Here is a 14,408-nt window from a genome sequence, read left to right as displayed (position 1 = left end):
GGACAGAGATCATAGGGCCCACAAAGCCTGAAGTATTTACTTCTCTGACTCTTCACAGAAGAGTCCGGCCCCTGGCTTCATCCCCATCAACTCTGCCTGCTTAGGCATACAGGATCTCAGGGGCCAGTGGGTCAATCTGCATTTTGACAAGATTCTCAGCATATTTGTATGAGAACCACTTGGCTAGTTTTCCTATCCCCTACAATGGTTTTGATGGAGTTCAGGGCATAGAGAGTTAGATCCCAGCAGTTGTACCATGAGAAAAAACAGGAGATGATCACAAGGAGCTTACAATTGAGTTAGTAGTTCTCAGACCTTACCATTTGGAAGATTTCTGTGGAAGAACAGAAGAAATATGTAGCCCTAGCTTTGCTTATAATATCAGCACTCAGGAAGGGAGGCAGGAGGATGGCTGTGTGTTCAAGGGCAACTTGGACCATATATAAGGAAGTCGTAGCTCAAAGAAAAAATGGTTTTCTTGGGGAACTTGTTAATAGTAGTATGCTCTGCTTTTCAAATTTGCATTCAATAAGATTTTTTTGTTTTGTTTGTCTGTTTTCTTTTTGAGATAGGACTTCTTTGTGTAACCCTGCCTTTCCTGGAACTTACTCTGTAGACCAGACCGGTCTTGAACTCACAGAGATCCACCTGTCTCTGCCTCCTAGATGATGGGATTAGAGGTGTGGGCCACCACCCAGTGGTGGATTCACTAAGTCTTGGTTGAGAAATCTAGTTCTAGCCAGCATGCTGAGGCGGATTCCCTGTGGGTCTTGGGAACACTCCGAGGAGCTTCCTTTATTTTACCTTCCTTTCTTGGTACTACCAGGCGCCCTTTGTGGCAGGTCAGATGGACTACTGCATGGATAACACAGCCATCTTCTTGCCGGTTCTGGTTGGCTTCAATCCGGTGAGCATGGCCAGGTGAGGCTTCGATAAGACTGACCAGGCCTTGGGAAGCCTGGGAGAGGGACATGTCAAAGTCCACACTGCAATCGCCAAGGAGGAGACAGATAGGTATAGTCGTCCTTGCCAAGTCTCAGAATAGAAAAGTAAATATGGGGTGGTCTCTCAGCGCATGAAGTTTCTTCGTCTTAAATGTTCTCTCCTTGTTTCAGAGATGGTGGAAGGCAGCTTACAAAAGCCACGTTAATGGGGCAGGATCTCTGAGTTTGAGGCCAGCCTTGTTTACAGAGCAAGTTCCAGGACAGCAAGGGCTACCTAAAGAAACCCTGTCTTGAAAAAAAAAACCTAATAATCCCCCCTAAAAATAGAAAAACAAAGCCCCAAAGTTACATAAAACACAAGCTTGCACAGATTCAAACCGGGATTGGAGAGATAGAGAGACAAGAACGAGAAGAAAATGAAAAGAGAGCAGAAACCACAAGCAAACACATGAACAAACCAGGGTCAGGAAAGTGTGTTTCATCTGGGGTGAGCGCTGAGCGTCTTTTCAGAGTAGTGGCGGGTCCCACGCGACCACCCACTCCTCTTCCCAGCTTCCTATTTCCCACTCTCCTCCATCGCTCCAGGCTCCCTTTGGTTCCTCTGCCTCCTCACCTCTGCCCCTTGTCCCAGCCTGAAGCCCTCCCTGTGCTAGACACCTTCCTTCTTTTGTGGGGAGAGGGACAGTCTTGCTACGTAGCCCAGGCTGGCCTCAAACTTGAAACCCTCTTGTTTCTGCCTTTGCTGAGATTTTAGGCCCGAATCACCATGCCCCAACCTCCTTCTTATTCTCTATCCAAATGGCCACTCGGTCTGATCTTAATACTCCACATAGCTGACCAGTGCTTTGTCGATGTAGTTCCATTTGGGGTAAGGCCATGAGATGTCTATTTCGTTAAAGCGACCCTGGTGATTCTGAGGCACAGCCAGGTTTGAGGAACTCTGCTAAATAAGCCCTTGGATTGGATCACCTAATGGCACCGTGTCTGTGGGGGAATTGAAGCAAAGGAGCCTAGGTCTTTAGGAGATGCTCTTCCAACGCCCAGATTCCAGGCTCGTAGCGTAACTCATACTAAGGTGTAAATGAGTCTGTGATACTCTTAACCCTGTATCCTTTTCATGGAGGATTCTTCTTCACCCAAAATATATCTGCAGCAGCACATGCTAATTTCAGGCCCTGTGACTAAGTGAAATGAAGAATTTCAAACAATGTGGGTGTGGAGATCTTCCAGTTGTTCCTAAAGGGGTGCCTCCCTGCCTTGACTCATCTTCAAAACTGTCTCGGAAGCTTTGTAGAGATGCAGTTTGGGGTTCTGACGCACACCTGCAGAGGCTGAACCTCAGGGTGTGTGTGAGTGTGTGTGTGTGTGTGTGTGTGTGAGAAAGTGTGTGTGTGTGTGTGTATGTGGGGGGTGTGTGTGTGTGTGGGGTGTGTGTGTGTGTGGTGTGTGTGTGTGTATGTGTGGGTGTGTGTGTGGTGTGTGTGAGTGTGTGTGTGTGTGTGGTGTGTGTGTGTGTGTGTGTGTGTGTGGTGTGGTGTGTGTGTGTGTGTGTGTGTGTGTGGTGTGTGTGGGTGTGTGTGTGTGGGTGGTGGTGTGTGTGTGTGTGGGGTGTGTGGGTGTGTGTGTGTATGTGTGGTGTGTGTGTGTGTGTGTGTGTGAGTGTGTGTGTATCCAGAAGTGGATGGTTGTTGCAAAACAGAACTCCCCGGGAGGTTTTGGTGTTCAGCGAAGTCAAGTCTGGGAATCCTGATTTTTTTTTTCTTTTTTTCTTTTTTTCGGAGCTGGGGACCGAACCCAGGGCTTTGCGCTTGCTAGGCAAGCGCTCTATCACTGAGCTAAATCCCCAACCCCGGATTTTACTGCACAATGTTTTCCCTCCCTCCCGGGCCTCTAGGAAGTGTTAGAAATTATCAGGACAGCAGCCACGGGAGGCACTTTACACAACAGGTATGGAATAGGTAAAAGTTACCTGCTTCAGAATCCATATAAAAATACTTATATATTTTAAAATACTTACTTTATACAATATTCTATAAAACTACTCAAGAAGGGGGTGGCATGTGCCCATAGTCTCACAACTGGGGAAGCAGGGGCAGGAGGATTCCTGGGCTTGCTGGTCTTGGTTTACAGAGTGGCCTTGTCTCAAAAAATAAGGTGGAGAGCAACTGGAGAATATAACTGGGGTTGACCTCTGACTTCTGCACACGTGTGCATGGGGAGCTGCATACATGTGCACACACATACATTAACACGTACACACACACACTCAAATAAAATAATAAAATAAGTAGTTCAACAAGGAATGAAATCCTGTCAGGACTGGAATGGTCAAGGACAGCTGAGGATAATGTGTGAATGGCTAGCTCAGGCTAGATGAGTCTTCGAAGTCTTGCCACACTGAGCAATTCACAAATCCACCCACTTCAGAAGATCCTCATTTTTTGAGATTCCACAATTTGTAGCTACGTGTGTCAGCCCGTGCTGACTCTCTTGTCTCATTAACATACCGTTTTATTATGATGAATTTGCTGTAGATTACTCACCAACAGACAATACAGTTAACAGTATAAAGTTTATACCTCATTAAGGACCAACGTGCTTCCCTCGGATAGTGAGGGGGTCACTCACTGGAGAGAGTTTCAGATGAATTTCCAAGAATGGAAGGGGGTCTCGAAGGACTCTAAGATGGCAAGGTTTTGTTTTACTTTTTGAGACAGAGTTTTTCTGTGTAGCACTGGCTATCCTAGAACTCATTCTGTAGACCAGGTTGGCCTCAAACACAGTGATCTCCCTGCCTCTGTCTCCCAAGTGCTGGGATCAAAGGTGCCACCATAGTAGTTTTGACGTTTGGCTTCCAGCTAGAACATTAAGCTTGGATGCTGACTTTGATGTGGGCTTTGCTGAAGATAATAAGCCCAATCCTTGGAGTTCAGGGACACCAACCCATGTGCCCCAAAGCATATTTCTCTGTGATAGAGTTGACCTCTGACTCCACTCTCTCACTGATCCTAACTACTGGCTGAGGCCTTTTCTTCAGATTCTCACAGACAGCTCTTTTTCCTCTGTCTTTCTCTGGCTCTCAGAAATGACCCCATTGAAGACTGGAGATCAACATTCCGGCAAGTGGCAGAGCGGATGCAAAAGATGCAGGAGAAACAGGAAGCTTTTGTGCTCAATCCTGCCGTCGGGGTAGGGCCAGACTCTATTTTCTCTACACACCTACCTCTTCAAGGGAACTGCTTGTCACATACTGGGAACCTTTGATCTTCAAGCCTCTGCCTATCTTGCTTAAATCCCCAAGGCTTTTGTATCAACTCTGAGTGTTTTCAATAATGTCCTGCTTTCTCTTTTACTTTCTCACCTCGGGATGTTTTTCTTTAATCTTTATTTTAACCCTGTTTCTCAGATCAGTAACTAGGAAGCACCTCTGTGATTTAGAACAGTCTTGTTTAGAGGACTCCTTTGCTGTCTATGCACAGACAGCTTTGACTAACCACTGCTAGGTCCCATTCAGTCAACGAGGGTTTTACGAACACTGATAAGAGTCTTACTCCTATGTTTTATGACATCCTCTCCACACCCCTGCAGGCCTTCTTAGCCTGAGAATTCCCGTTCTTTATTCTCCTCTGGGTAATCTGCGCACATCTCACTAGAACCATCTATCCCTACATTTTCCCCAACCAAAACGTTTGCCTCCTGCCTTCCTTTGTCAGTGGTGGACATATCTGAGCCCTTCCTCTTGATCTTCATATGAGAGAGGGAGGGAAATTTCATAGTATATAGAACTTGTTTTTGTTCCCTGTCTCTCTCCTCCTTACTCTACTGGATGGCTTTCAGGTTTGTTTGTTTTCTTTAAAGGTTCATTTTAAAGTTAATTTTTAGGTGAGTGTGTGTACGTATGTGCATGTCTGTGTGTGTATGTGTGCATGTGAATTTAGGTGTCCACAGAGACCGGAAGGGGGGGTCAGTTTCCCTGGAGCTAAGTTACAGGCAGTTGTGGGCTTCCACATGTGGGGGCTGGGAACTGAACTCAGGGCCTCTGCTAGAGCAGTAGAGCTCTGCTAACCACTGAGCCATCTCTCCAGCCCTCAGTCTTCTGTTTTTAATCACTGGTCATACATTCTCTTTGCTGCAATCTTTGATGTGCTGTGTTATAAATCTGTACCATTTGGGTCTGCTTTGTGTGTCCGTATAAAGCTTGGGACCTGGCATTTAGGAATGATAAAATACCATAGAACATGGTGGAGAAGGTTCTTCCTTCTAGAGAGGCTTGAGTGTGCCATGGAGATGGCCAGGGGTGGCCCTTTCTTTCCCTTCTCCTTCCAGTTAAGGACACTTTAGTAACACAGTCAAGGCCACCAGTAAAAAGACGTGCTCAGGGATCACTAACCACGGTAAACATCTAGTAGGGGCCACCAAACACACTCATGCATAGGAGTCACCGATCATATTCCACACCCAAGGATCACCAACACCACGCCATGCTCAGGGGGTCATGAACTGGCGAACTGGTAGAGTCCTGGGTTGTCCTCTTTCTACCAATTCCTCCTAGTGTCGTTGCCTCCTTAGCCCGAGGGGCTCAGCGGCTCTTCCCGAATGAAAGGTGGAAGTGCCACCAAGATTCTACTGGAAACCCTGCTGCTAGCAGCCCATAAGACTGTGGACCAGGGCATTGTGTCCTCTCAAAGGTAAGGAGGAAACAGACAAATTGGGGTTCAGATCCAAGCAGAGGTGACAGGGAGGAGGAGATAGCAGGCTCTGATTCCAGAGGCAAGCGTTTAAGAGACCTTTGACTTGGGGCTGGGGATTTAGCTCAGTGGTAGAGCACTTGCCTAGGAAGCGCAAGGCCCTGGGTTCGGTCCCCAACTCCGAAAAAAAAAGAACTAAAAAAAAAAAAGAGACCTTTGACTTGAGGATGGCTCAGGCCATGCAGGCCAGAACCCACCCTGCTGTGACTTCCTTCCCTTACCAGGGCTTCTAGTCTAGCCTCCAGAATGCTCAGACCCACTCTCTTTTTGACTTTTATTCTTCCCACTGAGATTAGAACCCTATCTGCTCTTATGAAAAGCAGTCTGAGTATCCTTCTCCCTCTTTCTTATCCTACATCCGTCTAGCAGGGACTAGCAAAACTTTTTTTATTTTAAAATGGGAATTGTGACTTGCCTTACGTGTGGGTAGGAGTGTCTAGGTCTTTTTGGGGGAAACACCAGGCCCTCTCTGGGAGCTAACGAATTTTCTTCTAGATGCCTTCTGGAAATCCTGAGGACATTTGAGCGGGCTCATCAGGTGACCTACAGTCAAAGTTCCAAAATTGCCACGCTGATGAAACAAGTCGGCATCAGGTATGTGGCTGGGCAGTTGTAGGGGACCTCAAGAGGTGTGTTAACATGGCAGGAGTGATGGCGCCACATGTTGGAAGGTCTTAGTTGCTTACTCTTGTGTTCTCTGCCGTCTCTCTTCATGGTGAACATGCGCCTGGCCTCTGGCTCATTCTTAGCCTGGAGAAGAAAGGCCGAGTGCACTTGGTTGGCTGGCAGACTCTTGGCATCATTGCCATTATGGACGGAGTAGAGTGCATCCACACTTTTGGTGCTGGTGAGTCCCGAGTCCTGATGTGCTCCTGATTCCAAGTACCCCCGCCTATTAGTCCAGTATTAAAACTTTCCTGCAGACCCCTGAGGTTCCCCAGTGTCCGTCCATCCTACACGAGGAGACGCTTCCATCGAATACTTCTTTCATTTGAAGCATCAAATTCTCTTAGTTCCCATTCCAGTGCTTCTAATAGTCCCTCTCATAGACTATCACTCATCCGCATCCCACTTTCTGACATCTTCATAGCCCTTGACGTTTAGAGCCTTCCTTTTTTCTAAAGCCCACCATTTTTTTCCTCTCTGATCTTACATTTCCCAGATTTCCGAGATATCCGTGGCTTTCTTATTGGTGACCACAATGACATGTTTAACCAGAAGGATGAACTCACCAACCAGGTTGGAAAAGGATAGGACTTGGGAAGTTGTGGAATTCCCTGGTGTGCAGAGGGCAGTAGGGAAGTAGAGCTTGGAGGTGGGGGAATATGAGGGGATAATCAGTCCCAGGAAGGACATGGTCCTCCAAGGTCAGAGGACATGGAACTCTGAATCAATGGGGTTCAGAAGGCTCTGGGTTTGCCTGGCTTTAGTCCACTCACCTGCTCCATCACCTTTGCAAAATGCTACCATTTTGAACCCTGATTCCTTTCAACTGAAACCAAAAGGGCTGTATTAGATGTCCCCTAGGGTCCCCTTCAGTCTTCAAGTCTCTGCTCTTGAGTGTCCTTTTGGAAGGAATTCTCCCATCTTCTTCTGTCCCAGGGTCCCCAGTTCACCTTCTCCCAGGATGACTTCCTGACTTCCGTCCTGCCATCCCTCACGGAAATTGACACCGTGGTCTTCATTTTTACCCTGGATGGTGAGCAGGAGGATGGGAACAGTGGGGGTTGGTTTACAGGAGCTGTTTTTCTGAGTCTCAGGGTGCCTTGTCAGAGGGAGGATGCATGAAGGGTATCCTATTGTCATGATAAGACACCATGACCAAAAGCAATCTGGGGAAGGAAGGGTTTATTTTATCTTATAATGTGTAAGTCTATCACTGAGGGAAGTTAGGGCAGGAACTTGAGCAGAAGCCATGGGCAAGTGCGACTTACTGTCGTTCCCCATGGCTCTCTAGTCTGCTTTCTTAAGGCACTCAAGACTGATAGCCCAGGGGTGGCACTGCCCCCTGTGAGCTAGGCCCATCAATCAATCAAGAAAAATGCACCACAGGCTTGCCCACACTAGAAGTTCCCTTTTGCCAAATGATTCTGGCTTGTGTCAAGTTCACATAAAACTACTCAGCACAGAGGGACCGGATGAGTGAGCTGGGTGGACCCTGGGGTGGTAGGAAGACCTGTTTCATAGCCCAGCCTTTTCACTCCCATGCCTCCTATCCCATCCAGATAACCTCACAGAAGTACAGGCCCTGGCAGAAAGAGTGAGAGAGAAGTGCCGGAACATCCAGGCCCTGGTGCACAGCACTGTGGGGCAGTCCTTGCCGGTGAGTGTCCGGCACTGGGGAGAAGACCTAGGCATGGCGCGGCCAAGGCTTTCTGGAACAAACCACCCTGTTCATCTCTTTCTCCTCAGGCCCCTCTAAAGAAACTCTTTCCCTCACTCATCAGTATCACGTGGCCACTTCTTTTCTTCGATTACGAAGGGACCTATGTTCAGGTAGGTGGAGATGAGAAGATAATGTTTCCTAAGGAGAGGAGTCCAAAAACCCCAAAGCTAGATGGATGGAGAAAAGCCTGAATATTTGTTTAGTCTTCGCCCCTCCCCAAGCTGGGTAAATACTTGATTTCTCATATCTCCAAAGAGAGTTGCCAAGGCAACAGGGTTCGGTGATTTCTAGGAATATACAGAAAGGGCAAGACAGGCCACCGATTGTTTTGTTTTTGTTTTTGTTTTTTTTTGGGGGGATAGGTTCATTGTTGACACTGAAGTCAATTATCACTACCCAAAAGCTTTCAAGGCACTTTCTTTTGCATAGTTCACTATGCTGAGCATAATCCAGATGTTACCCTGATGGAGTTCTCCCTCCACAGAGAAATTATAATTGAGAGGAATCATAGAAATACCAAGCAGTTTGTATGCTCTTTGCGGTTTGGTTTGGCGCTTTACTGTTCTCACACATGACCTGCCTACTCTCCACAGGGCAGAGGCAGGGCCCAGAAGGAGGGGTCTCAGGGAGGGTTCTTCTAACATTATTCAAACTGCTTCCTTCTGGAAGCTTCCAGATTTGACCAGATGGAGCCAGCACAGGGCCTCAAGGAACCTAGAGCTCTTATGGAAATGTCTCTCCTCAGTGGGAGGTCCACAGTCCTTTGTCTTTTGTTCTAAATAGTGTTTCGGTGTTCTGTCCCTACTTCTTGGCATGCTTCCCACATCCACAGTCCCGGCCGACATCGCCTGTTTTTGGAGAAATCTTCTCTGATTAGGTTTTCATTGTTTTGGCTCTCCATATTACATTCTTCTCCACACTTACTGAGCCCTAATACAAGTATATATACCCTGGGGAATATCCCATATCTTTTATCTCAGTTCTCGTAGCAACCTCCAAAGCATGTGTGTTCAGTTTCACTGTCTCCTTGGCCCCTTATTTCTGCTTTTAATGTAGTGACATTTTATTTAGATTTTGGTCTATATTCCAATCTATTAGGTTTTTTTTCCCCCTTGGTGGTTTTTAAGCTTTCACTTGGTACTGGTTACATCTCTCCACATGGAATTGTCTGAAAGAAGGTTTCTGCTGGAGTCTGGCTCCAGAGGGGTTCAGGTCCCAAAGACGAGGTGTGGAGTCCGTGAGGGAACGAGACTGACATTATCTGAAGGTGACTCACGATAGCTTGGTGGTTATGGGGGGAAAAAACACCTTTTTTACCTCATTATTGCACAATAAGTAGCTTAGCCACTAGCAATCTTGAAAGCAAGCAGACTTAATGATAACAAGATCATTTTAAACCTGATCGCAGATCGTTTTTAACCTGTTTCAGCCCTATTTTTTTTTTTTGAACATCCAGAATGAATGAGGTCATCAATTTTATTACAGCGTTTTTCTTTGAGGCAAAAACAAGTTCAGCAAGCATCTAAACCCTCATTGTTCTCTAAGAACAGTAACCTTAGAGACCACGTGTCCTTTTGCATCCCTTCCTGCAAGGTCTCAGGCTTTGTGGTCAGGAGGTGCCAGACATCGAGTCCTGCGAAACAAACCCATAAGATCACGTTTCCTTCCTCCAGGGGCATGAGGCAGAGCTTGTACCAGGAAGCATCGAGCCATTTCCTAATTGTGTCCCTGTGTGCCTTGGTCTTACAACATGAGCCTGTTCTCCTCATAAGACCCCCAAAGGGAAGGTTCTGGCATTTTACTCTGTTTCCATTGTGCCACCGCATCCTGATTGATTCCTTCAATGTATGCTCCTGTGTGTGGCAGACGGGGATCAAGGCAGTCTAGCTTCTTGACAGAATCTGCTTCTTGTGGGGCATACCAGGTCTTGCCATTCATCCTGTGAGCCTGGGCCCATTGTTTCTCCCGACCGTATGATGGTTTCATCCATAGGACCAGGTGTACGTAAGAGTTTCCGGCACCGTCTTTCAGTTAGCGAATCTGCAGCTTCTCTGTTCTTGGTACAAACCGAGGAGCACAAAGGGGATTCTTGGGCAGAAGTAGGCAGAGTTATCATGTTGTACGGTTCCACAGTGGCGGAGATTAGTTTCCAAAGATTTACTTTGTTTAGCAAGGCTGCTATTTTATCATTTAAATCCTTTCCCAAAGCCCAGACAGAATTTCCTTTGGGAAAGATGCATAAGGAAACTCCCATAATGCATAGCGAGAATCATCAAAATGAAAGTCAAAGAATGCACGTGTGTCTCTTTCTTGGCGAGGCTACGTTGGCATTAAGTAGTGGTGATAGGTGCTGTCTCTCTGCGTCCTGTCCCCCAGCAGTCCTTATCCACTGTTTCCGAATGTGCTGCTGATTTCCGCTTGACTCAGTTTTTCCCCCAGGTGACTCGCAACTGGTGATTTTTCTATTTCTAGCTCTCTTCCTCTCATACATTCATTAACTAGTGTTCTTGTCTAAGGAGCTTCTGATTCACTCCCTACCCCAACTGTATTTGTTTAATGTCATTATGGACTCATGAATTTTCTTTTGTTGTTAAATGTTTAGATTTTTTTCCTTTCCTTTTTTTTTTTTTTTTTTTTTTTTTTTTTTTGTAGCCAAGGCTGAACTGGAACTATTATAAAGCCCAGACTGGCCTTGAACTCATAACTCTCCTACCTCAGCCTCCAGAATACTGGGATTTCAGACATCCATCACTGTGCATGACTTAGGTGTATTTTAATATATTTTAAAATTTTATTTCATTTTATTTTATGTTTATATGTATGCATGTGTGTGCCTGCTTGTCTGAGTGTACGCCATGCGTGTGCAGTACTCCGGGCCACAGGAGGGCATTGGATCTCCTGAAGTTACAGGTGATCGTGAACTTCAGAGTAGCAAGAACTCTTCACCCTCAGCCCCTCAATACTCACCCTTTATTCCACGCCCCCTGACAACAACTTTTTTTGAGACAGGATTTCCGCGTGTCATCCTGGCTGTCCTGGAGCTCACTTTGTAGACTGTAGACCAGGCTGGCTTCAAACTCACAGAGATCTGCCCGCCACAGCCTCCCGAAGGCTGGAACCAAAGGCATGTTCCAACATGCCCAGCTTCCCCTAATATATTCTCTCTCTCTCTCTCTCTCTCTCTCTCTCTCTCTCTCTCTCTCTCTCTCTCTCTCATCTAACATTTTAAAAACAATTCTTCTCTCATATATTACATCGCAACCTCAGTTTCCCCTCCCCTTTCTCCTCCCAGTCCCTCTCCCCCTCCCCCAGATCTATTCCTCCTTTGTTTCCCTTCAGAAAAAAGCAGGCCTCCCAGGGATATCAACCGAACATAGCCCATCAAGTTACAACAAGACGAGGCACATCCCCTCATATTAGAGTCGGACAAGGCAGCTCAGTAGGAGAAAAAGCCCCCAGAGCAGGCAGGAGTCAGAGATAGTCCCACCCCCACTGGATAGAGTAGAATACATTCTCTTAATACTTAATTTTCATTGTAAGCCTCAGGATCAGAGCTTGTTCAAATTGGCTCCCTTGGGCCTGGTCATATCCATACTTAAACATACTTTCAGTGTTTCTTTTTGGGGAAAAAAAACGGACAAAGAAAAACTGCTTCTTATTTCTGGGCAGGGGTGGCAGACACTTTTCATCTCTGTGCTTTGCTTACCGTCTTCTGAGTGTCACTCCACTACAGGGCCTGGATCTCTTTCTCACTGTGGACGTACCTATGAGATAGTTTACCTGGCCTATCTCTTATTTGGGGCATCTGCTTATTTCAACATTTCTCCATTGCCCATAACAATGCAATCAATGCGAGTGCACGCGCCCAAGTGTTAATTTGAAATAAACACTTAGAAATGTTGGTTCCCTGTCAAAGGGAAATGCCAGTGTCCCTATGTTAGATGCTGTATGGTTTTCTTCTGTAAACTCTGTACTACCTTCCTTTTCCATAGCTGCCACTCAGAGACTTACTTTTTCTTTTTCTTTCTTTCTTTTCTTTTCTTTTTTTTTTTTTTTTTTTTTTTTTGGAGCTGGGGACCGAACCAGGGCCTTGCGCTTGCTAGGCAAGCACTCTACCACTGAGCTAAATCCCCAACCCCTACTTTTCTTTTTTTTAAGGATTTATTTGTTATATGTAAGAACATTGTAGCTGTCTTCAGACACACCAGAAGAGGGTGTCAGATCTCATTACAGATGGTCATGAGCCACCATGTGGTTGCTGAGATTTGAACTCAGGACCTCTGGAAGAGCAGTCAGTGCTCTTAACCACTGAGCCATCTCTCCAGTCCAAGACTTATTTCTCACTGTAAATTCAAAGCCATTCTTTATCCTTCTGTTTTTTTTTTTGGCAGGTGCTAATTCACTTTCAAGGGTAGAAAAATTGCAACATTGTACATAGCCAGTCCAATGCAAACAAGACTTACTTAGACCAAGCATTTAGTAAACATTAAGGGCCTAATGACAAATACTCCTCTAGCAGACAAAGATGTCTGTTAAAGCCATTAAGATTGCCTGAAAATTGATGATTCTCACATTTTTGTAATAACTCTAAAGTCCTAAAGTTTCTTTATATTAAACATGTCCCAGAGGTCTAAAGGAATGACATATTGATAAGAATGTAAGGCTGTATCTATTGATTTTTCTCTAAGGTGTGTCTCTGTAACTATGTCAGGAAAGTAAAGTGTTTTTCCTTTTATTAAAATTTAATTTTTTTTACCTTATTCACTTTACATCTCCTCACTACTCTCTTCCCAGTCACCCCCTCCTACAATCCTCCCCTCTCCCCTTCTCCTCTGATCAGGTGGCCTCCTACAGACTTTTGATTAGCTTCTGGATTTTTGTCACCTTGATCAGTGAGAAATTCAATTCCGGTGTAATTTTCATGTGTGCTACAGTATTTATTGACATTTTGAAGCAGTGGAACAGCACCCAGGCCTCCACACACACTACGCAAGAGCTCTGCTACTGAGCCACACCCCAGCCTGCATCTCTATTATGTGAGAAGCAGAGCCCTGTGTTCCTCTCTGTCCCCTCTCTGTTCTCCTCCACCTCCCTCCCTGCTCTCTTTTGCTTCTGCCTCCCCCTTTACCCCTCCTCTCAGTTGCCCTGGAACTCCCTGTGTAAATCCACAAGTGTCAAATCCATAACGATCATTTCTGTGTGGGGATTACGGATGTCAGCCACCATACCCAGCTTTTTATTTATGTACTTATTGTATTTTTTATTGGATAGTTCTTATTTACATTTCAAATGTTATTCCCTTTCCCGGTTTCCCGTCCATAAACCCCCTATCCCATTTCCCTCCTCTATAAGGGTGTTCCCGCTCCCAACCAACCCCCCTTCCTACCTCCTCACCCTGACATTCCTATTCACTGGGGATCCAATCTTGGCAGAACCAACAGCTTCTCCTCCCATTGGTACCCAACATGGTCATCCTCTGTTACATATGCAGCTGGAGCCATGGGTCTGTCTATGTGTAGTCTTTGGGTGGTGATTTAGTCCCTGGGAGCTCTGGTTGGTTGGCATTGTTGTTCTTATGGAGTTGCAACCCCTTTAGCTCCTTCAATCCTTTCTCTAACTCCTCCAATGGGGACTCCATTCTCAGTCAATGGTTTGCTGCTAGCATTCGCCTCTGTATTTGACATGGTCTGGCTGAGTCTCTCAGGAGACAGCTATATCAGGCTCCTGTCAGTGTGCACTTCTTGGCTTCATCAATATTGTCTAGGTTTGGTGGCTGTATATATATGGGCTGTGTGTGTGTGTGTGTATATATATATATATATATATATATATATATGCCCCAGGTGGGGCAGGCTCTCAATGGCTGTTCCTTCAGTCTCTGCTTCAAACTTTGTCTCCTTATTTCCTCCTATGAATATTTTTGTTCCCCCTTTTAAGAAGAACTGAAGCATCCACACTTTGGTCATCCTTCATCTTGAGCTTCATGTGGTCTGTGGATTATATCTTGGGTAATTTGAGCTTTTGTGCTAATATCCACTTATCAGTGAGTGCATACTATGTATTTTTTTTTGTGACTGAGTTACCTCACTCAGGATGATATTTTCCAGTTCCATCCATTTGCCTATGAATTTCATGAAGTCATTGTTTTGATAGCTGAGTAGTTCTCCATTGTGTAGATGTACCACATTTTCTGTATCCATTCCTCTATAGAAGGGCATCTGGGTTCTTTCCAGCTTCTGGCTATTATAAGTAAGACTGCTATGAACATAGTGGAGCATGTGTCTTTGTTGTTTGTTGGAGCATTGTTTGGGTATGAAAAGGAGAGGTATA

General features: G+C 45.6%; 1 protein-coding gene across 1 annotated transcript in view; it reads left to right on the top strand.

Moving 5' to 3' along the window:
* The window catches only part of Gckr (glucokinase regulator), a 29,621-nt gene that overhangs the window by 3,760 nt on the left and 11,453 nt on the right, over positions 1-14,408 (top strand). The window contains exons 8-16 of the mRNA XM_032908614.1: positions 827-921; positions 4,028-4,133; positions 5,514-5,632; positions 6,188-6,286; positions 6,442-6,539; positions 6,855-6,931; positions 7,295-7,391; positions 7,918-8,015; positions 8,105-8,188. Coding sequence (XP_032764505.1) covers positions 827-921; positions 4,028-4,133; positions 5,514-5,632; positions 6,188-6,286; positions 6,442-6,539; positions 6,855-6,931; positions 7,295-7,391; positions 7,918-8,015; positions 8,105-8,188 — 873 coding nt within the window. The remainder of the gene's footprint in view (positions 1-826; positions 922-4,027; positions 4,134-5,513; positions 5,633-6,187; positions 6,287-6,441; positions 6,540-6,854; positions 6,932-7,294; positions 7,392-7,917; positions 8,016-8,104; positions 8,189-14,408) is intronic.

Source organism: Rattus rattus, chromosome 7 (assembly GCF_011064425.1).
Source record: "Rattus rattus isolate New Zealand chromosome 7, Rrattus_CSIRO_v1, whole genome shotgun sequence".
In the NCBI taxonomy this organism is placed as follows: Eukaryota; Metazoa; Chordata; class Mammalia; order Rodentia; family Muridae; genus Rattus; species Rattus rattus.
Note: the sequence above shows the minus strand (reverse complement) of the source record. Positions and strands in the feature narration are given on the sequence as shown.